The sequence below is a fragment of the Anser brachyrhynchus genome (assembly GCF_964034855.1).
Source record: "Anser brachyrhynchus genome assembly, chromosome: 7".
Classification (NCBI taxonomy): domain Eukaryota; kingdom Metazoa; phylum Chordata; class Aves; order Anseriformes; family Anatidae; genus Anser; species Anser brachyrhynchus.
Genome location: NC_137701.1, coordinates 14,239,420 through 14,263,496, shown reverse-complemented (window position 1 = coordinate 14,263,496; position 24,077 = coordinate 14,239,420). Strand labels below are relative to the sequence as shown.

Sequence of the window (24,077 nt, the reverse complement as noted above, 5' to 3'; positions counted from 1 at the left end):
TAATTGAAGTGTACAAGAGACCACAGTCAAACAACTACTTTCAAACTGCTTTTATAATCGTTAAAACTATTTTGCTGCAATATCTCAGCCACCTCCTGTTAACCATGGCATCTACAGTAAATATTATTCATCTTTCACTGATGAGAAAATTAAGCTACCTATGCAGTGATTCCCTAGGAGGCCCATGAAAGCTTGGTACAGCGAGTACCACCTCCCACCAGGAAGAGCAGGTGCTCAGCATAGCCTGGGTAGTCTTAGTGATGGGCTCTTCATGCACCTGCCCTGCTGCCTCAGGAGCCAGCGAGAGGGGATTACTGTCTCAGTGCTACATCCGTGCCTGTGCACACTGGTACCCTTGTACAGGGGAACTCTCCTGAGTCTGCATTGTACCAAAAAAAAAAAAAAAAAAGAAGCCAGAACTGCAGACACCTGAGTGACTCTGCAGTACATATGCACTACAATTTTTTTCCCTTCACAAGAGCTCTGCTTTATATTAGTGCAGAGGCTGGACAAAGAGCAGCTCCACTCCATCACTCAGTGTGTAGCCCCATGTGCTTTTTATTGGGCAAACAGAAATCCCAGAGGACAAAGTATTACTGTTCAGCTCTGGTGCTGCGTGACCTGAGGGAAGAGTAGAGAAGCGAACCTTTCTCCTTGTCAACACAATGTACCTGCAGAGTTTGATTACAGGAAAAGCAGCTTTGCCCAGCATCACTGGCTGACAGGTAGGTGTTGGCTTCACTCTGCAGGCCTGACAGAGGCACATAGCTCACGTAAAACATTAACTCACGCTACCAAGACTAGCAAAGTTACAAGATGCTGAAATGCAACCTTATAATGGGACTGGTCAGGCAGTCATAACAATGCAGGTTGCTATCAGCCAGTAACACTAGTATTTGTATTAGCATCCTCACACTCCCTCAGTTTTATTAGGCAGACTGACGACACTACTAAAAATGCCAACACGAATGAGAAGATGCAAACTGCAAGAGGGTTTTAGCTTTAAATGTCAAACAAGGATGGATGCTAACATTTCCAGACCTTTCTCTTCTAGAGGCTGTGAATTTACAGCTCAGAACTCAATTTACCAGAGTCAGCTTCCCTTGAAGCTTTTGGCACAGGGAGTTCATTTCCTGCTATGTTTGTCTGGCATTTTGCACAGGCTGGAATCTACCTGAACCAAACTGCAGAACTTACTGGGTTTTGTGTGTAACCAGGGAAAACAGTTGGCATAAGTAAAAGGAAGAAGGGATGTTCAAAAGATTACCTCCTTTCTTTTTTCTTCACACAAACATGAAAAACACGAATAGGAAAACAGTAGGGAGACAGGAGAAAAAAAAAACTACTTGGGAGTGAACAGCTGCTTTGGTTATGACAGAAGACCCACATTTAACCACCAAGTGCTTTCAAAGAGCTCTTATTGCAACCAAGGGGATTTTTGTTTTCTTATCCACATGCTTTCAGGTGTTAAGTGCATTGTTTTTCAACACAGTATGATAAGACAACTACAGATTTCTACTGCTTCTGTTTTTTCATGTCCTGTCTTGCCAAAAGCACACAAGAACCTCTCCATTTACAAAGCTTAATTGATGCAAGATACTACTCAGGTGTGCAGGACTTCACGAAACACAGCAGAGAAACATGCCCAATTACATTATATCACCATAAAAGTCCCTGTCCTAGAGTATGCTGTGGCGCTTGTTTTGCCTGAGACAGATATGACAGACCCCAGCAACCCCTGCAGAGGGGAAAGAAAAAGGCAGTGGGAAGACATGGGAAGAAGTGCAATTTTTCAAACTCTTCATTCACTTTTCTTCCATTTAGTGAACTGACAGGTACATTTTAGACTGTGCAAAATACACAAGTTTTTGAAGACTGAAGGTCTCTTTCAGCTCTGACCATCATACACTGTGTGTACCTAACACACTCACTTCCTGCAGGCCCTCTCTGGGGTATGCTACAAGGCTGTCTGGAGAGAGTCACCCACTGCAGCAGCTCCACTTTCAGACATCACTGCACCGCCTGAGAGCTGCAGGGCTGAGTGTTTAGGAGAAGCTCTGTTGCTTAGCTTCATTTTGGGACATTGCTGCATGGCTTTATGTAGGCACATTGGTCAATTACAGGAGGTGAAATGCTGATAAATTAAGTGACCTTCCTTTGAAAATGAGCCTAAAGGAAATTAATACTACCAAGATCACCTCAAGGAAGTGGGACAAGATATCTGTCTTTGCCAAATCAGCACATTTAATCAACACACTGCTAAGGAATCAAGGCAGTTTCATTACCAATATTAAATGTGGCAGCCAGCACTAAATTGCTTTTTAGACCATACAGAAGAAACGAATATCAAACCTTATCTCTGAATGGCAAAAGGAGATGTGAATGTAAAAGTGCAGGTAATGTGTGGCCTACCTCAGAAAAGCACTGCTCAGTTGACATGGGCATAGGGCAAGGACAAAATAAAAGCACACACGCAGAATTGAACAGAAAAAGAAAAAATGATTAAAAAAAAAAGATTTCATAAAAGTAACAAGAACTATTTGTTACTTTAGTCCTATACATGGATGGGATGGACTTGAGGAGATCCAACTGGTGATCTCAGCTCAGTTGCAACACTGCCGCTGTGGTACATGATGTCCCCTTGACCTTCCCTCCCTGTCTCAATTCCCACTTTAATAGGTGGGGATGCTGTACTGTTTTTCATACTAAGCAATGGTGTTCCTTACTTAAAACCACCTCTCTCAGTGCTTTGGCAGAGAGACTGGCACAGAATTTGGTGTGTTCCCATGCTACCTCACAACTGTTCTGCCTGTCAACAAAAAGTGAAAATTAATTTCTCACTGCAACAGTTTCAGTAGGTTAGATTTTCAATGAAAGCTTAAGCTTAAAAGTCCCATTTCATTTTTTCCCTCAGCTGTCTATACCTAAGACCACAGGAAACAGAGCATAGAGCAGTTTTTATCCCGCAGGCTTAGAAACCAAACCAGTTTATTTTCTTGGCAGTATCACTGACACCTTGATATGAAGTCTCTTCATCTTACCGTCCACTTGCTCCATATGAGAGCTACCTGTAATGCTCTGGAGTAGCAAGCTTAGTCCTTAGCAAAAGCGTCCAAAGAAAGAACTCTTAAATATTTATTCCTAGCTTCTAGGAAAGGGAGTCATTTTTTGTCTCCACATGTAGGAGCTTTGTAACTCTGAAAAAACTTGCATTTCACGGCTCAAGACTATCATTTTCCTGATGGCAGGCTCTGGCTACCTTTTAATAATCTCCTCTTCTGACAAATTTTCTTCCTCAAGAGAGCTGCTTTTCCTCTAATAGGGCACTTACTGGTTATTTTTTTCCTTTTCAAATAGCCCATAATAATAATATTCGCAGACACAAAACATCAAACAGCTTCTGCTAACAGTGTCTGAAGCTATAGTATGATCTGGTTTCCTTATGAGTTCATTGTTGCTTCAGCATATGCCCTCTGTGATGGCAAAACAACAATGCTCCCATGTTTTGTTGGCATAACGCTTTAAGGCATGTAATCAGTTTCCACTATCTAGCAACCAGCCACTGAGGTAGCAGCAACAGCAGATTGCTGAAGTTTTACAAAAGCTGCTTGTGTAGCAAGTGAACAACGATAGAATTTTTACTGTATGTTATTTTTGACTATCTGGCCCAAACAAGTGCTGGAACAATGTCCTCGTGTTCTGGAAATGTTTGTGCCAAAAGATGGGATATACTGGCCTTTTGCAAGCAACATGTTTGGGTTATGCTGGTTTCCAATGGGCATTTTCACAATTTTAGTATTCATCGCTAAGCAGCATCAATCTGTAGTCCCAATTGCTCATGAAACAAGCATTGTTCAAGGGCCTAATAACTGCAAAAGTTAGAAGTTTCAGTGGTCTGTCCCTCTGTCTCTTGAACAACTAGATATGCAAGGATGGAAAAAACGCCACCAAAAGGAGGATTACAGCTGCTCTTGTGGAGAAGTGCCTTGGGCATGGCTAAGGAAACTGGGATTAAAACATCCATCTTGTTGAGAGCACATGGATTCATCAGGCCAGGCTCACTCTGGCAAGAGGGACAAAGCAGACAGTATTAGCAGACAGTGCCTTCAACCCTCAACCTGTTGTGATGTCTGCGTTTCTATCTAAGCAGCAATTCCACTCGCTAGCAAACCAACCTTCAGGGAGATTACCTTGTACTTGGAAGTATCCCAGTTATGAACCAGCCGTGCAGGGATGAGGAAGCTGTCATCCACATGGCAGGTACTGCAGTAATACCATCCACTGTAGCTGCACACCTTGGCCTTCCCATTGGACAAGCCTATGGAGCGCTGACAGCCTGGAGAAGGGAGAGGAAAAAAGACTGTGTTTGTACAACATGCCAGAGGTGCACACTCAGGATGCAGTAGGAAAAGTAATTATTCCCTCATCTGAGGTCTTTTTAAACAAACAAGCAAAAAAAAAAAAAACAAAACACTCCACAATCAGTCATTTCTCTTAAAAACAGATAAATAAATCTCTCTCTTCTTGGACTAGTGCTGAAAAAAACATATACTAACTTGGGCATCTAAGGACAGTTCAAAGAGCAGTCACAGGGTACTTAGCACCTCTCAAGAAACAAAGGCAGAAGACCAACTGTGAAAGGATAGGCGTTTAAAAGCCACCGGTATCTGAGAAACATGACCTGAAGTCCAGACAGAAAATACCAGACCATGCTCCAGACAGCTCCCATTTCCCCCCCAGCAGAACGGCCAGCAGTCACAGCCTGGGGGAGCGCAAGCCAGCCCCTGCTGACAGCCAGACGGGATGCTGACTTGGCAGGTAGGACTTCACCACAGAACTGGCATGGACATGGCAAAGCACAGCCAGATCACGAATATTAACTGCGAGCAGCAGTCACACTGACTACAAGTACTCGATGACCTCTAGTAGTGGGGCAGATCAGTCCCCTGCATTAACTAATAAAGAAGAACTAATTGAGACCTCTTCTTCAGCTAACCACCCGTTTTCACAAAACACATATAAAACCACAGTATCTGACACCCTTCCCTTTCTCTCAGCTGTGTCTAAAATGGGCAAACAGGTTCAAATAATAAATATTAAAGTGGAGGGCTGGAAGACAGATGGCACAGTCACATTAAACTACCTGTTCAGGAAGTGAGGCTAAAAATGTTTGCGTAAGGCATAATGAGATGTCTGTGGTTGTTATTAACACCTCTTTCACACGGCACACGATGGTATTTCTGCTTTTCCTTCACTGCTAGTGTCCTCATGTGACATTTACAGCTATAGGCACAATTAGCACCAGAGCCCCTCTCTGGCACGTGCTGCAGGCTGCGAGTTTCTGCTGGAGCTGGTTAGTAATGCTGATTAGCAGAATCCTTGCACATTACTTTTACAGTAAAAATACTGGTTAAAGTTTCACAAGCAGAAGTAAACTGACTGCCTGCTTTTGTCACTATAACTGATTTAACGGTTGGACTTTTGGACTTGGTGATCTTAGAGGTCTTTTCCAACCTAAATAATTCTATGATTCTGTTTATTGTAATTATGCAACTTGTCTCAGAGAAAAAGTATTTATTTATTTTCCCCAGTAGAAGTTATTCTTATTTGGAGAGAGCTTGCAGCTCCACTACTGTAGTCACAAATTGAACTCCTCCTTATCCCCATTAGCTCATGCTACCATGTCCTCTCTGCTCTAATCAAAATCATTAGAATAACCTGACCGACACAATTAGTTCACTTCCTCCACTTCCACACTCCAGAGCCATTTGGCCACTGACTCTGCAATACACACTATCGAATAAATCAGTGTGGGACATGTCCTCTCTTTCTATCCACCCCACCTTTTTTTCCTGCAGTGAGGGTATGCAGTTTCTTATAAAATGCAAACATGAACAGAGTTCAGTTGATGAAATAAATACTTGAGCTAGTATTTCCTCCTTTACCATTCATAAAATGAGTGTTAAGCATAAGCACATATCAAGTGATATTACTCAAGATACATAATGCAAAAATGTGATCTCATCTGAGCTAATTATTAAAGAGAAAAGCCAAATATGACTGTAGATTTTTGTCATTATAGAAATATTTTTGTGTATGGTACACAGTGGCAGCACTTTTTGCAAGGCAGTATTTTTTAGGGCAGAAATGTGATGCAGATGTGCCTTTATACGGGTAAAGTCAAAACAAATAATTCAGCAATGTGTTACAAAACAAGATGACCTATGATTGTGGCTTGGGATCAGAATGCAGAAGCTAACAACCTCCTAGAGAGGCAGTTAATACCCCAAGCCTGTCAGTGTTCAAGAAATGGACAGTGCTCTCATTAATATGCTTTAACTTTTAGTTAGCCCTGAAGTGATCAGGCAGTTGGACCAAATGATCTTTGACGGTCCCTTCCAACTGAACTATTTGATTCTTTCCTAAAAACTTCATATTTCCCTCAGTGCAAAGCAAGCATTTTCCTGTCCTTTCTTTCCTTTTCTGTTCTGTACTTTTTTAAAAAATGCAATTTCCAGACCAGTCATTCAAAAGAATTCCCATGCAGTCCTGCTCCACAATGCTGTTATGCATAAAGTCAGCAGGCACACCTGGTAGTAAGCTCAGTATCAGTACTCGGTAGTGCATATAGAATTTTTCTTTTTATTTTTAAAATGTCTTAATACATCAAGGTGAAGGTTTTGAACAGCTGAAGAGACATGAAAAAAACAGTCCGGCTCATCTGACAAGATACTTGTCTATTAGCTCTGCAAGATGCTGGCAGAAGGTACTCACACTGTTGCTATGGAGCCCATGTTTTTAAGAGCGCAACAGAGGTAAATCCTGCTCCTCTGGAAGGGAAACAGAAAAATACGACCCCTCCTCTACTCATGGAGCAAGATGAAGTAATACACAAAAGAGAGCATTCCTTGCCCTTTCCAAAGCTAAACAGGAGCAAGCCCTCAGAAAGGATAATGTTTGTGTTAGCACTATCTTGGTACAGCATGCTTTTCTGCGCCAGCATGGCTGAAAGAAGTGGTGAAGGGTCTAAGTCTTTCTCTTCACAAGATGCCTCTGAATTTGGTATCACAGAAAAGCAGCGTAGCATCAGTCTTGATGCCTCAACTGACTCCAGTTGAAGCATTCATTACATACAGCAATCCCTTCACACTGGATGAAACAGAGGCTGGTAAATGACACGCAGAGTTTTTTTAGCTCAATGTGTTTGGGCCACCTGATGCAGTACAAGTGATAAAGCTGTGGCTGAATGTGACTGATGTCTCCTAACTCAACGCCATTAAAACTTTTATAAACATTCCCCACTAGCCAACACTTACCTTTCCGGGGGGTGAGGATGGCAATGGGACGGGATGCACCAGTTTCACCTAACTGCTAGTGCACTCCCTGCCACTCCACAAGCTGCTCGTTTGTCTTAGCACCCTAGCTCCTCTTAGTTAGACTGATGGCAACAATATGCTAAACTCCGACCTCTTAGCTTTGATTTGACATCATCCTAAATTGAAATGTTTGTAGCTGAGAAGGCCCTATTGTAAGGCCCAATATCCTACCATCTCCTAGAGCCAGAAACTTGCTCCAGTCTATGACGAGAGCTTCCTCTGGACATGACTGACAAAGCGCAGAAGTGCTGGGGGCCTTCCCTCCTCCTCCTGCCCGCAGAGGGCTACATGCAGCGCGTAACAACTGAAGGTCTCTGAGGTGAGGAGGGTCTCAGTAGGCAAGCATGGCTTTATAAGGAGGAGGAAGTGGAAGAAGTTTCTACCCAAGCAGCATGCATTGCTTTCTCCCTTATTCCAGTACTGCTCTGAGTCCATGCTTCTGTTTCTCAGAAATGCATTTTTACACAGAGTATTTCCCTCTGTATGAAGTATGGTGCTTCATATCTTCGAGTAAACCATATTCTGCAAAGGGAGTGTGGCACAGGCACCTACATTTTCCCTTAACTTACAAGCACTGCTTTTGGAAAATCACCATCCTTTCCATCCCTATCTGTTGTGATTCATAATGATGGCTATTTCTACAATTCTTTCAAATCAAGTTATCAAAGCACTGATTTTCTTTGATGTTATGCAGTTCAAAGTGATGTAGTGTGACAAACATATTTCTGTGGCATAGACCATTTATGCTACTTTGCTTTTTTTTAAGATGGGTAAAAAATGAGCAAGAGGAAGAGAAAAAGAGGAGGAGGAAGGAATAGCACATGGCTTAACGCCCTTGGAAATCCTGTACCTGGCCATTCAGGTACATAAACTTGCCATCATGTTTACCAGAAGCAAAACTAGTACAGATTCCTGGCTTTAAACTCTTCAGCATCCTTCCCTGCAAGGCGGTCAGATGTAGCCAACCACCTCAGAGATCAGTAACGCAACTCAGCTTTTCCTGGGGGGAAGGGACCATTTTATGTTTGTAGAAACAATACTTGCCTGTAACTAGACAAAGCAGCTTCCACAGGATGGGGGAAAAAGCAACACTACTTTCAGCAATCTTCTCTCACCTATTCCTAATGCTCATACAGATTATTATCCACATAACATCTGTACAAAGGTCTGGCAAGCCCTGAGCCTAGAGTGAGAAGAATACTCTAAAATTTACTATTACCTCAAAATCATCCCTGCCTTAAGGATGTTATAGAGCAAGCTACAGATGGAAAAAGCGTGGCTGTCGGTATACTGTTAGCAAAGTGAGGGAAGGAATAATCCCAAACCTTTCATCACAGAAAATATAACAAAACAGCACTAGAATCAAGCAGAGAAAAGAGGGGTTAGAAAAAATAGCACAAGAAAGTGCTGCTGGGCACAGATGAATCTCTCTCAATGATAAATCTGTGAGCAGAGCAGGAGTATCAACATCAAGAGGCTCATCTCCAAACGTTAAGACTTTAGGAGGAAAGAATTACAGGAAGACAAGGTTAAAATACATATATATATATATATATATATTTAACAAGTCTCTCCTTGACTTATGGTGGTGGTGAGGAGATAGCATGGAGGAGGAATCCAAGATACTTCAATACAATTCCTCTTCTGCAAAGTATAGAAAACACCACTTCTGCCACTTTCAGGGTGGTGCAGAACTCTTATGGTCATGGCTGACGCAGAAAACTTCTTTATCCAGATACCTTTTTCTTTATCTGTCTAGCAAGAAAATACTGGAGCAAGCTACAGACTGAAACAGAGAACGTGGAAGACCAAACTAGAATTAAGTACACAACTGTTTTCCTTATTCAATAAAGTTCCTTGCTCAGTATCAGGAAAAAGCAACTCCCTCATGATTGTGTACCATAATTAAATCTGTGACAGATTAGCTTAGAAGCTAATTCATTTAGAAACAACATACAATATGAAGAAAAGAAAATCACCCACGGACTTCAAAAGGCTTTCAGCTTGATTAAGCCATAGAGCAGACTAAGCAGAAGGTGCACAGCAACAAATTTTCTAAGTGTTAGAACAGACATACAACATTGCTGCTTTGCACAAACAGAAAGAGAAGGTGAGAATTATACTTTAGTTGCTGGCCTTATGTTTCTGTGCATCTGCCCTAATTCACTCCACCATGGGAACACTCAAAATCACAAGAAAGACAGAGATACAATCTTAGCTCCCCCTGTGCCTACCCAGGTTTGAATTTGCATCTACACTTTGTCCTTTTCAGAGCATTACTTTTTTTTTTCCACAGCAATTCTATTTCTAAAGAAATAATCAAAACTCCTAAACCTCTAAGCGAAGTCTGATCTTCTATTCACCTTGCCTACTACTCTCTGATCTTACTGACTTTTTCAAAAAAAGCTAAAAGATTAAAGGCAGAAATTTTTCCCTGTTGAAGCCATGTGGGTTTGACCCTTATCCAGTTGCAATTACCTAAGCAGTATATAAATCCCACATTATTTACTTCAGCAGAATACAAACTCTGCTTTAATTATAATCCATACATATCAGCTTCTCCAGAAATAAGAAAGTGTTCATTACTCCCCCATTCCCAAATTTTATTTTTTTTAAAGTAGATAGACTCCAAAGGCCTCCTGAGTCTATGGAAACCCTGACCATTAGTTGGAGCTTAAAACTAAGCCCTAAATTAACAGCCTTCCCAGCTTCACCAGTGCCACTTAAAGATATAATGCATAGCCCCGTTCCCCACAGTCTCCAAGACAGATGGGACGGATCAGCCTCTAGGCACCGAGGCCTTCTTCCCAGCAATGACAATTGGTTTAGGTAGTCATCCGATATTTAGACTGCTAGGGTTAGGTGCAGTAAACAACATCCTTTAGGTCAGTCATGTTGAACACACAGGTCTGTGACCCTCTCCAAGAAGATGAGCAATCAAAGGAACAACCGCTGGAGGAAAAAAGCCAGGTGACAGCACGCACAGGTGCACACACAACATTCCGTACCTATTATCCTTATGCACTGCAGAAGACAGCATACAATCATGCTGCAGGTTACACAGCTAAATTCCACCTTCCCAACAAAACTGATAGTAATTAAGCCCCACAATAAAACACAGAAAAAAACATGAATGTCAAAGTCTAAGATCACACTTCGCAATATATAAGTCAGGATTAAGACTTCATCAACAAATCAGGACCCAAAATACCAGCTGTGTTTCTAGTGGCTACAACGAAAACTTCACTTTTAGAAACTGGCTTTTTATTTGCTTGGATCTCCCGACTTGAATTTCAACAGAATACAGTTTTTTTCACCTTTAGTGTCAAATGCTAAGGACAGCCAAGATGCCATTTTTCCCAAATAACTTGCTCTGAGGGAATTAGAAGCAGTGATAAAGACACGCTTCACATGCAGCTGTGGCTTGTGACTCTTCTAACAGATGCCCGGTTTGCATTCTCCCCGGTGTTTTGAAAAACGTCTTTCTCCTCATTCCCAGGACCACAGCACCGACGAAGAATAGCACACACCTCAAGTAATTTGCCGTTCTTTCCCTGTGTCCCTACAGGATTATTCTCTGCAATACGTGGTGCTTTGCTGAGATTCTGATGCGCTCCCTGACAGAAGGGGATGGGAGTACCCATGGAGGGACTTAGTGGCAGGAGCTGGTAATTCACCAGCTCTTTAGTCAGGGATAAGGACTCAACACACTCTCTGGGCCAACTCTCGAAGCCTGTCAGCTAGGAGTAAGCTGATGATTTGAGGATAATTAGTAATGGTATTCCTAATCTTACAAGTCATCACACTCATGCTTGGTTTTCAACGCTGAAGAAGCAGACGAGAATACAGAGCAGGCCAGCCATTTGTGTGATCAGAGCTAGCGCCAATGTCCGCAGCTGCTGCCAGGTCATTCAGCAGAAAGAGTCTCTACTTAACTCAGTTTTCATTCCTGCTCTGCAGTTAGTTTGAATACCACTTAACCCTGCACTGTTCACTCATTTACTTGCACTGAAGGCTTCTGGTTTGTGGAGCTTCATTTACTTGATACAGTGACTATTAACATACCTAGAAATCATCAGCCCTGTTTCTGTTCAAATACACAGCTGCTTTTGTACCTCCTTCTAACATGAGCAGTGGCTGTGAATTGAGTGCGGATACATATTCTTCGCCAATGTTAGTCAGCTGAATTTCTTCTTGGTCGCACATCACTACCACAGCACTACCTTGAGCACACGCACGGCTCAGAGTGATGCAGCTCAGGTATGTACCAGAGTCCATTGACACTGCAGAAGGCCATACGCAGAACCTGGAACCCTCCCGGCAGCTGGCCTCTGGTTTATTCTCTAACTTCTTTTACGTTCCTTCTGATCTCATGAACATGTAATAGTTTTGCCAGTAATACACTGCTTTGGCATGTGAGCTGCCTTGATTGATTTTAAAGCTGCTAACCCAACAAATGAGGTCTCTTGTGACATGATCCATGTGGAACCTCTGGGATCTCCAGAGAAGAATTTGCAGAGTTTGGACCTTTCGGGGCTGAAAACACTGCCACTTGTCCAGATGTAGTTTTTACCATCCTGACACGGATGAGACTTAGACGTTCAGACTTCCTGTTTTTGATAGTCTCTTGTTTGAACTTTACACTAACACATTCATCAAGACATACAGGTGGACTGGTTTCACAGGACAAATGGACCAAAAAAAAAATCAAAAGTTCATTGGGGGCAGTAGAATTAATACTTAGCACCCACAAGCCTGGAGGAAACAAGGCACAGCCAAGGAGCAACACAGAGGCTATGCTAAGTGTAGGTAAATGCTCATATACAAAAGAACTGAGCTTGTTCTCCCAGCACCATGGGTAACAGTAAAATAAAAACCCACATATTTTATGTTGGAAACAAACAAACAAACACCACCAACAACTTGTTGAAAACCTGCAGAGTTGTTCACAGACAGATTAGAGTTATAGGGTCACCTATCCCAATACTTGGAGCACCCCTTAAACTTCCCAGGACAAATACACACGTTTATCAGCCAAACCCCTGTTCCAGCTTTTCTGCCTGCAGGGCTGAGGCAAAGAAATTAGTACAACACCAGTTGAGGATCGCAAAGTGCATGTACGGGTGCAGGACCAGCACTGAACTGGCCAGGTACTAATCTAAACTGCCCTTCTAGGCAGCACCAGGCCAACTTCAAGCCAAGTCCTATGAAGGGGAAAATCCCACTGTGAAGAAGCCAGCCAGATGCCAGGAAGGTGAAGGACCTAACTGCTATGGGCTTAGACAAAAGCTAAATGTTTTCACTGCCATTTCCCCACAGGCAAGCCATTTTAAAACTGGAGTGAAGAGCTCACTTACCTTACCTCTGAAAATTAAATGGCTTCTGTGATCATAACTGATCAACAGTAAGAGATTTAATCAACTCAAACAAGCAAGAGACACCATGCAAGGTCTTCTGATCTCTGCCCAAATGAGCTGTCACATGATCAAAGGCACCTTGGACAAGCAACTTCATGTTTTGAAACATGCAGGTCCTCCATAAATGAGGTACTCCCTGCTACACAAATTCAAGTCACCCCTGCCTAGAAACATTCTTCCCACCCCTCCTAACAAGTCAGTGGCCTTGTTTAGACATAGTGTATTTTCCAAACACTACTTTAGCCATAGACAAGGGTTTCTTTTTGCTCAGCTGGTTTTGGCGTAGCTCAGGAGAAGATAAGAGTTTAGAAACACCACTGTTACCAGTTAAAGTTTTACTTCTGAATCAATAGAAACAGGGCCTGAAAGTGACATAGAAGACGGGAAGACTGTGGTCTAAACTAAAGCTATTTAAATAATAAAACCTTTACAATACAAAACACATTCTTAGGGGACATTACAAAGTCTCAAGGCAAAAAGGCAGCTGAAGACTTGGAACAAAGAGATCAACTGAAATGAAAACAAGCACAATGTACTTGCAGCACTTAGAAAGCACAATCCTAAAAGCCCTGGACAGGTGAGAACAATTGTTATGTGAAACTAAACAAGTGAGGAGAGTGCTGACAGCTTTCCAAAGGACCTTCTTGTATTTTAATATTGTGCCAAGTTTGCTAAGATTTGTCCCCTACTATTTCTAATTCAGCGACTTGCTGCTATCTAATAGGTGCTGTGTATGATGACAGTTCACAAGGCATTTGCTAAATTCAAGAAAGGTGCACCCTTACTTTTCAACTACTTGTTTTTTGGGGGGAAGTTGAACTAAGTCAACATTGCATCTGGCTTTTTTTTTTTTTTAATCACACTTGCTGGCTTGCAAACTATTAGGAAAACACTTTCTTTTTATTAAGAAAAACAAAACCAAAAAAAAGTTTAATTTTACCCTAGCAGGAGGTGGTTTTAGACCAGCGGAGTGAGCAAGAGTAGACACTGCACGATCTGGCATGATGACGTTATGTTGCGCTGAGCCCTCCCCATCTACTCGCAGGATCACAGCACTAGAGGCAGAGCCTTGAAAGCCAACAGCTTTCCACCTGCTGCTCAGTCTGACAGGGCTGCAAGCTCAGGAAATAGCCCATTTACTAACCTTGGCTTCTCTGCTCCTGGTATTCAGTTCAGCCAGGCAAGTCAGTGGTGCTATAATAGCAGTATTTATCCTTTTGGCAAGTGAGGAAACACAGAGAAAGCAGGGAAAAAAAGACAGAAGGCACCCCAGAACAGGAGTGAGGAAAGCCACATAGACAAAAGAGTGCAGAGCACATTTTGCAGAAGGCAGAACTCCCACATCCATTAGGACGTGCTGTCAAAGCAACAGGCATTCCTGGCAGACGCAACTGACCACTGAAAAAATGTTTGTTTGTTTTAATAAAGAACAGAGAGGGAAAAAATAAAAGGTGAAAAGAAGGAGAGATGTTAAAAGAACAGGAGCTATGCAAAAAAAAACAGGAGGCAGGGAGAGAGGCTGTTTGTCTTTTTCATCTACAGAAAAGTGAAGACACAAGCCAAGGGAAAACCAATAGCACAGGCCGCTGGGGAAATCTGCTCCTGACAGACCTTCAGAGAAGTTCCTCCAGGACAGACAGATGCCCTTCCCCGGGAGCCCGTAGATGGCCAGACAGGGAGACAGCTGCCACCAAGTGCCACCTCCGCCTGCAAGATGCTGCACCTGCCAAACACATGTTTTGATGGAATCTCACCCCAAATTTGTAATGTGAACAGTTTGGGGATTTCTCTTGAATCCTGTTGAAATAAAGGAATAAAAAGTAAAACCAAACAACAGATCATCCTAACAAGATGTGTCTCATTATCTACATTACTAAAAAACAAATCATAAAGCCTAATGTTTACGAGCTTGAACGTAGAACCAACTTCATGCCCATCTGAGGACATGAGTTAGGTCCCTCTGAAGTCTCACCTGAGCAGATCAGTGCTCACAAATCTCCCTGCAGCTTAGAGCCCCTAACACTTCCCACGGGAACACTGGTAATACCCCACACAACAGCCTCAAAGCAAGATCAAGCCTGCAGTTATGTGAACATATGAAGTACAGAGGTGGCTGCCATTCCAGTGCCAGCAGTTTCTAGCTAACTCAACTTTCCAAAACGTATTGCTGTTCAATGCCAAAAATATAAATAGTCACAGCAAAGGTAAAAGGGTCTATAAAAACACATCTCACCACTGTTAATCAGTAGCCTGTTAGTTCATTTTCTGAGATTATGAGGAATAATGTCCTGCCTTCCACAGTTAAGAGAAAATTAGAAACATACAGAAAGGCTTTTGTATCTGCTGACCAAGCAAAAGACAACTTTTTCTCAGGCTACCCTGCTGACTCCAGTGTATCAACAGTTTGTCCCCCTGCCCCATGACTACATCTGACACCACCGCCCTGGCTTATATCACGAGTTGAAAAGTGCTAGTCAGACTCCAAGATAAACTTGTCAATAGTGAGGTGCAGACATTCTTCCCTACCTGCTTGTGAGTGTCAGCTGTTTGTCTGGGAGCAGTCCCTTGAAAAGGTTTTACTAAAGCAGAAAGGGAAAGGGGGATGCAGAGGGCAATTCAAACAGAAAAGAGAAAAAAAAAACGCAGAGGGGAACCCCACAAAGACTGCAAAGAGGAGAGAAAAAAAAAAAACACCCTGTCCCCATCAGGTCCTCCCAACAACCTTCTTTATCAGAGGTTCATTGTCAATCAATTAGCCAAGGCAGCAGGGGTCTGTAGGAAGGGGGGTAGCTTGAGAGACAATGGTCTGCCCTGTTGTATTACTATTTAATCACTTTTCCTAAATAAATAAAGCAGCCCTGAGGCGCTGTCATGTCAAGGGAATTTATAACAAAAAACCCTTCATTTTTCATTGGTCATTACTTTTCCTTCCCTCCCACCCCTGCACGACTAGAGAGGGTTATTACTGTAGCCTTAAGTTCCATCTTTGTGTTGCTTGCCTTTGATTCCCACTCGGACCTTGCCACTTTCTGGCACTAATTTGTCAGGCCGAACAAAGGAGGGATTTGTACCTCCTGTAAGGTCTCAATTAGGAAAGGCTTCTGCTGTATTATGTGCCATTGGGACAGGACACAAAGACGGTAATTACAGGAATTTGCACTAAATGGCTGAAGAATTCACAGCAAAACTTTTCTTCCTCCCCCCTCCTCATCCTTTTCCAAGCTTACCCCTCCCAGTAGCCCTGGGGAAAACTGCTCTCAATGCCTGCAAGATGTAATTACCAACAGCAGGCCCCTTAGGTTAAACAGCAGCCCACGCAGGGGAACAGCACAAACTGCCTGCAGGGAGCAAGGTACAAGCACAGAGCCTCAGCTTGCTGGTGTGCCTCCAACGTCTCCTCAGCACAAGCTCTTCTGAACCAGACAAGATTTCCCAGTTTCTCCCAGTTATAAGTATTCACTTCTTTGTGCTGTGGTAACAGCTAGAAGTTCCAGCTGACTCTTAAAGACCAACTCTGAGGGTCTCAGGGCACACAGCAAAGGGCGTGCTCCCAAAGTGCTGTGTATCCCCAGCCTCTGGTACAGGTAGTCCCACTGGCCTGCTTCTCACAGACTCATCACAGTTTATATTTTTCTGAGCAAGCGTTTTTGTTCAGTTCTGCAGACTAAAAGGAGCGCACACGAGCACTGGGAATGCCTAACGTATGTCAGGAAAAGACTCCGTGCAACCCTGGCCCAGTCAGAGCACTTTATTTTTGTGGGGAACACAAGTGTTCCATATTTGGGAGAGAAAATCCACTCTTTCCTACAGAAAAGTCTCCTCCCCTACCATATAACGCAACACTAAAACCTATTTCACATTGTAAACACACAGTGTTGTCATCCTGGGACCTCATCCTGTTGGAAATCATCACTGGATCACTGGAAATGACCATTTGGAACTCTCCTGAGCCTCAGTCAGAAGATGAAGCAAAATGACAAAATCTTCCTCTCCTGAGCTTTGAATGAACAGAAATGAGAAGAAAGGGATAAAGTTTGAATACAATCTCGGACACTGTCTTAAAAAGGGGCTGTTAATTCTGCAGTCTTCTTGGCTTTCACAAGGCCTGTCTGCTGGGTAACACAACAGGTTGGATCCAACTCGGGGATGCTTATTTGTCCCAGAGTCCCCCTGAAGCTTTCATTCTCACAACTGTCCTTAAAGGTAAGACATCTCTGTTGTCTCTGTTTTAGAGGTAGTAGATTTTTTTTAAGCTCTTAGGTACCCAATGGAGTTCAGTTATTGTAGTACCTGGGCACCTTCAGTTTCAGCAGGACTTTGGCACATAATACAAGGAAAACAAGACGTGAAGTCACAGAGAGAGTTTGTAGCCAAGAACAGAATTAAATTCAGACAGAAGCCCAAAAGACATGACCAAACTGGTAACTGCAGTGAGGCCCACCTTCACCATGCTCCTGCTACCAAAGAAGTAGCGTACACTGTGGAGAGGTGAGGAGGCACATGCAGGTGACCACTATGGAGCGGCAAAACCAGATGGACCCTTAGCCAGCTCTGAGGGCAACTCCATGTTTCTGGGCTTCAGATCTCCCTTGGCAGGGATTCAGGCCAGCCAGCTGGCCCTGGGCCTGCACAGACCCCTTCCCCCAGAGCCATGTGTGGTTCCAGAGCAACAGGAGACCCCCACATCAGACAGCTCCCACCCCAGGGCAAATGCAGCGCCTTAGCAGCTTCCCTTAGAAAAGAAGAAAACCCTACTGAAAAGCTGTTTTCTGATGCAGCTGGCAGTTTTAAGTGAGTATAACTAAACTTAGTCACAGAGCTCAATTTTGGCACAAGTTTCTCAAATTTGCTCCGCAAAGGTGCCTTTACTAAAGTAAAAGGACAATGAACTGCATTCACATGAGTTCACTCTCTTTCCCTTTCACTCCCAAACAGGATAAAATCATGCTCCTGCCTAGGACTAGAGTCAGCATTCAAACGATCTGAGATTTACAATTAGATGCAGAGGCTTCAGGTCATGTTTTCAACTCTGCTTCAGGAGAAGAACGGAGCGGGTAAGTTCATGCCTGAACCTCAGAGTATGTGTCTATAGAATATGTGTTGCTAAAAGATGGTATGTCAGGGAAAGCATAGGCATGGCTTTGAGAAGTGTCCCCAAAAGGTTCAGAACTTAAGTGGAGTTCCAAAAACAAATTGAAGGAGACACAATAATAAAAAGAAACACAATTGCTTGATGTTGGACACGTGTACTATCCAGAATTCAGACCCCTTTAATTCTGGACCACCTTTCCAGACTCCTGAAGCAAGAAAACAGCTCAACTGCCCTGTAAGGAAGCCCTGGCCCACCTATGTATGCCATGCGTGCACGGTCTAACACTTCAGATCTCATCAAATGCTGCTGAATCCCTGTATATCTTACAGGTTTTTCTCCACATTTTAGAGAGCAAAGAAACACTAACACACCAAAGCATCTATGGCTGCAGTAAGAGGCAGGAGCAGCTGTATGCTGCTAAAACAAATATAAGCTCTACCAATTGACTTTTTTTTTCCCCTGCAGAAGGTGAGTGGGTGCAGATGCTGCAGTCTGGTTGCTTACCTGCACACTTGAAGCTCTGAACTGTGAGCCCTCTCTCTAGAGACAGCGTGGTCAGGATGCTCAGGAAGCTGGTGGTCACAGACTGGCGCTTACTCTTTCTAAAATCATTTCCAAAGGGCCGACCTCCAGGTTTGTTCCGAAGCGTGACCTGCAGGTTCTGACCTAAACTTCTAGTGGCATTGGCTGCTGTTCTCAGTGCCTCCATCCACTCCAAGGCCCTCTGACGGGTCTCTGCTCGCAGGCGGAGGACATCTTGAGGAAAAATGACCTGAAAGCAAGAGTCACAGCCATCCTGAGTATCCGTCTGGACCGACAGGCACACATCGATATTGTAGCTCAGCAGAGGATCTTCATCAAGCCTACCCGGTTGGAATGCCATGAGATAAGACCTGTTCAAGACAAAAGTAAATGCCTTCCAGTTATTCTGGACAGTTAACCTGTAAAGAGTCCCTGATTTGAGAATATTTTGGTACTCTTTATTATTTTCAGTTAAATTCATGGACAGCAAAAGTTCCATGGGCTTCTCTACCAATCCATTTGTTTGAGAAAGGTCACTGCTATTGTCAGGCTTTGGCACATTCTCCAGTTTCTCCTGCTGTCTTGTGAAAGTAGACACAGAAGCACGCACCGCTTCCCAGAGTTTCCGTCCCCAGTCCAAAGCCTCCCATGGGGACTCCGCCTTCAGCTGTAGCTGAGAGCTGTCTGACAGGGCAGCGTCCACCACCTTGGCTTCAATGCTACCAGTAACAGTGACCCTTTGAAAATGGATGAGCGGATACATGGTGGGAAGAGTCTGGTTGCCACTGCTGTCCAGGCAATACAGGTACAGTTTGTATGGGGAGAGCTCAGCGTAACAGGTTTGCCAGTAGCTGTCATTGTTTCTTCTAATTTCTAAGTATCCCTTCTTCAGAATATTTGGAAACGTTGTCTTGTGTTCTGGAGGAAACAAAAATAGAATATTACCATTAATTCTTTCATTTCACTTTGCTCAGTCATTCTGGCTTATACATCCCTCCTATTATGAACATATTCTGAGACTAAGATCATGGAAATAGCCTTAACTCAGTAGGCTATAATTATCAAACACAAGCAATGACTACCAAAAAAAGCAGCATTTCCTTCCCCAGAGATGCTAAAACACTTTACAGAAAGGGGATGGGGAAACAGTGACACAAACACCAAGCAATTTTCCATGTCCGGCAGGGGGCAGCCCCGGCCTCACCTCCTGGCCTCTCCGGGCACTCCGCACGCAGCCTCACCCCAGAGACGGCCATGGGCAGTGGGTTTTTTTGGGGGCTTTTTTGCGTGACCTGGGACCAAGATGTTTTGCGTTGCTCTTTTTACTAGAAAGGAGTTATGTTGATTTATGCGAATTAGGCTCAGGGCCTAAAACTGAACAATAACAGGCTGTCCAGGCTCAAAGCCACATATACCTAAATGTCTCAGCACCGCTGATGTTTGGATCGGACCCTTTCAAAAATCCTGGCCCAAGGCAAAGTCAAGGAGAGCTTGCTTTGTCCTGAGAAAACCAGCCAGTGTGGGCACCAAAGGAATACAAATTTAGGAGTTATCTAAAGCATTGCTGAGCTTTAAAGCAGGTTTCAGTGCAAAATTTGTTCCAACCTGATGTGCCCTGCTTCAGCCACTGTCAACACTTGTGAGCATCGTATTTCTACCTGGGCTGGACATGACGGTCTATGCAAGTTTTGTTAGTTCCTGTACAAATTCAGCAGAGTTCACTGTTACATTCTAATGCCAACTTTAACATTTGGCATCCCAAAACAACGCAGGGAACAAACTCTTGCTCTATTTGACTTGTACTTCACCTTCCTAGTAACAGAGACCTGTTATGGGTCTCGGCTTTCAGTGGCAGAATTAAGAGACAGGTGATGAGGTTTCTGCCTCTGGTTGCCCATCTCCCTTGGAGGTTTCTGTTCCTAAAGCAGGAGCAAGGAAACCACTTGGGAACAGCTCTTCATCTGCTGCCTGGCACAATTAGGCCAAAAAAATACCCAGCATCAATTGACCTTAATGCAAAATGTTAGGAACCACAGCGAGAAGGAGCTCTTTCACTAGCAGTCTGTACCCTCAGTCTGTGAGCTTTCAAAGAGGGATGGGGTAGGCAGCTGGAGGCAGAAAAAGTTTTCAACATCTCAGCTTAACCAGTTACCACTCTAGTTATCAGCCCACACTCCAACAAGTTTTAAACATGATCACCTTTGAGTATGCCTAGTATGTCTTCAATGCAGAGCTCGGACAGCAGAAGAACCTGGGTTTGACAAAGCCCAAGATAACCCTGTATATAAGGTACTGCATCCCCACTCTTCTGGGCTTCCCAGGATGGCTGGCAAAAAAGCTCTCAGCGAAGACCAACTTTAAATGTTTATAAGGATTCAGTAAACAAGTTTCAACCTCAATGAACATCCATAAGAATTAACTGGCTTAATATACTTAATGTGAGTATGCAAACCTAAGACAGTTAAAAATGAGGGAAGGATGCTACCTCCCATCTACACTAACAAAAAAGGACACACTTAGGTTTTGCTTTGCCAGCTCAGCCTCAGCTTCCCCATGTAGCCCACATACTCAGAATGGAGACGGCATTTAACATCGTGTTCAAAGCACTCTACACTTTACCTAGAAAGATTGTCTGCATATATGACAGAAGTCATAACAATTTTTAAAAAATCATTACTTTGGCACTGTCTGAAACAGTAGAAAACAATATAACTATATCTTGCAAACAAATATGCTACTGGAGAATATTTCAGTTAAATATGAAAACTGAAAACGGTAGAGAAAAAGCACACTTTCACAACCCCAAATGGATACACGCATGCGCGCACACACACTAAAAGAGAACCAATTTAGTTCACCATATATCTCTGGCCCTGACATTCATTAGTATTTCTGCGCTAACTCAAAAGCCATTAATTTCTCTGAAACCCACACTAATCCCTTTGTAGTGCAGATAATGGGCAGCCATTCTAGAGTCATCTTCCCTTTCTATTAATCCAATCAGGGAGGCAGCGCTTCTGCAGCTCCAACTGCAATCTCTCTCGCTTCCATCAAGTACAGATGACAGTTCAAGCTTCTCCGTAATAAGACAACTCGTAACCTTCCCCCAGCCACCCCTCCTTCATCTGCATGCAGGTTTGCTTGTCTTTTGTTGAGTTACAGAAAGACTATCTCTCCCTGCCTTTCACAGAGGCACCCCCTCTCCCTCCTTCATCCCACTCTTTCCCTCAAGCCCCTGTGAATCAGCTCCACTGGCTCTTGCCCTAACTGAGACAAAATCAGCAGCCAACTTGATTAACATTCAAATGTCTCCTATAGTTTAGTTTAGGGCAGTAGATGCTGGCAGAGAAAGGCTGAATCCATGCACACACACCCCTTAGAGCCCTCTGCTCCTTTGTCACCTCCATGCGCAGTATGCTAGGTAATACCTTTCTTTTTGGAGAGTAAATGCTACCACCTCTCCATCCACCTTCCAAACAAAAACTGCATTTCTTTTCCTCCCTACAGAGAGGCAGGGAGAGTAAATTGAGGAAGAGTTAAAAAAAAAAAAAAAGTGGAAATAATCACCGTAAATGGCCCATGTCTGAGCCATTTGGAGTTCCAATTTCAAGATAAGAGGGGGAAGGAGGCAGAAGGAAACAAAGGGAGACTCAGCAGCTGAGGACAGGGCAATATGCTCCTCAGCATCTCTCCTCTCCTTTGGGAACTCCCACCTCATTCCAGCTGGGCACTCTGCACCACGCACACACCTGCTGCTTTCCGTGTCTGGGAGCCTGAGAGGGAGCCCAAATGTTGTCTCAGCACATCCAGATTTATGTTCCTGAACAACTGACTGTACTTGGGTCCCTGTTGGTAAGGTAGGACATGCCCTGCTCTGCACTACTGAAGCATTTCTGATTACAGCAACACCAAGTAGCTTGGAAAAGATCAGAAGCGGAGATGCTCAGTTTCTGAGGGACTTGCCTCTTAGGTGGTACTCCTCTCTGGATTCTCTAATGCTTAGTGAGAGATGAGCACAAGTTACAGAGCTTTCGTCAGTGGTCCTCCTCTCAGATTCCCACAGTACTCAGCAGATGCCTTTGTGACCTAAAATGCTCCCTCAGGTCACTGGGTTGCTGCACCACAAGCTCCATAGTTCTTAGAGATGGCACTAACAGACATGTGGTCAGAGAGTACAACTGCAAAAACCTGTGGAAGTCACCTTAAATACCAAAACACTTTTCTCCAACAATTTCTCAATTCAAACACAGTTTTAGCATGGCAGTCTTGGCCAGAGATATGAGCTAGGAAAGAGGCCTCTTGGGTCCTGCCACTGCAAGTGAAGTTGGCCAGCTCAGTTTACTTGTACTTTTTGTCTACCTCAATTTTGCACATCGTTTTCCACCCACTCTCCTGTAAGCTGCAGCATTTCTCCCCATCAGGAAGAAAATTCACTCTTTTCATCTTCCTTAGGCTTAGGGAAAGTAAAACGTGCTTAAAATGTGCTTTGAAAATGTTGAACTTGGCAACTTGTTAATTTTAGATTTGTGCATTTGCTGGTGAGGTTGGCTTAGCTGTTCAGCAAAATATGCTGAATGAAGTGCCTAAAGATATGAATAAAGAACCTAGACAAATTATTATTTATATCTTTCCTTTCAGGTGTGTTATTTTATGTTCTTTTAAACTATATGAAACTACTGAATTCTACATGATCCCTACTGCCCAGCCATTCCATCCAAACCTTTTTGTTCCTCTGCAGTAAGTGAAACACTTGTGAAGTGCTTGCTAAGCAGACCACCAGGACCCTGTACCTACTGACACAGAGCCTGCGCTGGGAGGCAGTGGAGAAGGTGGTTGGATTCAGTCAAACGGACAGAAAGGTGCAAGGCCAACCCCGAACATCTCTGGAACGAACAGAAGTATAATGTGCTGAAAGAGATGGTTACCTACCACCAACTAGGAGATGCATAAAGCAGCAGAAATTGCAAAAGAAGTGAGAATATCAAATGAAGATGCATTTGCTGATCTTTGTGTAAGTTCACTGAATTCAGCCTCAAAAAGAAGGAAGAAAGGGTATAAAGTGACTGACAAACCTATGAAAACAGGGTCAGTTCACATTAGGAGAGTTAACTGACACCACTAAAGGAAAAGTCTCATACAGTGTAATACCAACTAACCTGAAAATTCAGTTATGAAAGTCATCACGACATCACTGGAAGCAATCAGCACTGCCCCAGGAGATGAAGACTTTGTTCATTAGCTTTATGGAGTGCTGTAACTCCAGAGCAAGAGTCTGCATAGAACAACCCTCCCGACCAGCATGGCCTCACAACCAAACTCATCGGTGCTGCTTGCTGTAATCCTCCTGCACAGTGAAGTTACTGACTACGTGAGCCCCTCCCATCGCCTCCCACCGCACTCCCCTCTCCATGCCTCTGCACCCTCGCATGGCCTCCCAGGCAGGGCAGGGGAGCCGGGCACGCTTCCCTCCACCAGACCCAGCTGCCTAGCCTAGCTCTCTCTGCCACCGCTCTCTGCCAGCCCCCTGTGGCCCTTCCAGCTCGCGGGGTGCCCATGCCCAAGAGGCAATCAGGAGCAAGCCTGCAGGGAACAACTGCAGGACTCCCTGAGATAGCCGGCAGGGTTAGAGGGGAAGTATTATCTAGCAGATGAGATGAGGTGATCCAAATT

The 24,077-nt window shown here is 43.7% G+C and overlaps 1 protein-coding gene across 6 annotated transcripts in view; it reads right to left on the bottom strand.

The window, feature by feature from the left end:
• PLEKHM3 (pleckstrin homology domain containing M3) overlaps window positions 1-24,077 on the bottom strand; it is a 102,086-nt gene that overhangs the window by 51,727 nt on the left and 26,282 nt on the right. For all 6 annotated transcript variants that reach the window (XM_080600418.1, XM_080600419.1, XM_080600420.1 and 3 more), the window contains 2 exons: window positions 18,390-19,325; window positions 4,191-4,336 (listed from right to left, as the gene is read on the bottom strand). In XM_080600418.1, coding sequence (XP_080456544.1) covers window positions 4,191-4,336; window positions 18,390-19,325 — 1,082 coding nt within the window. The remainder of the gene's footprint in view (window positions 1-4,190; window positions 4,337-18,389; window positions 19,326-24,077) is intronic.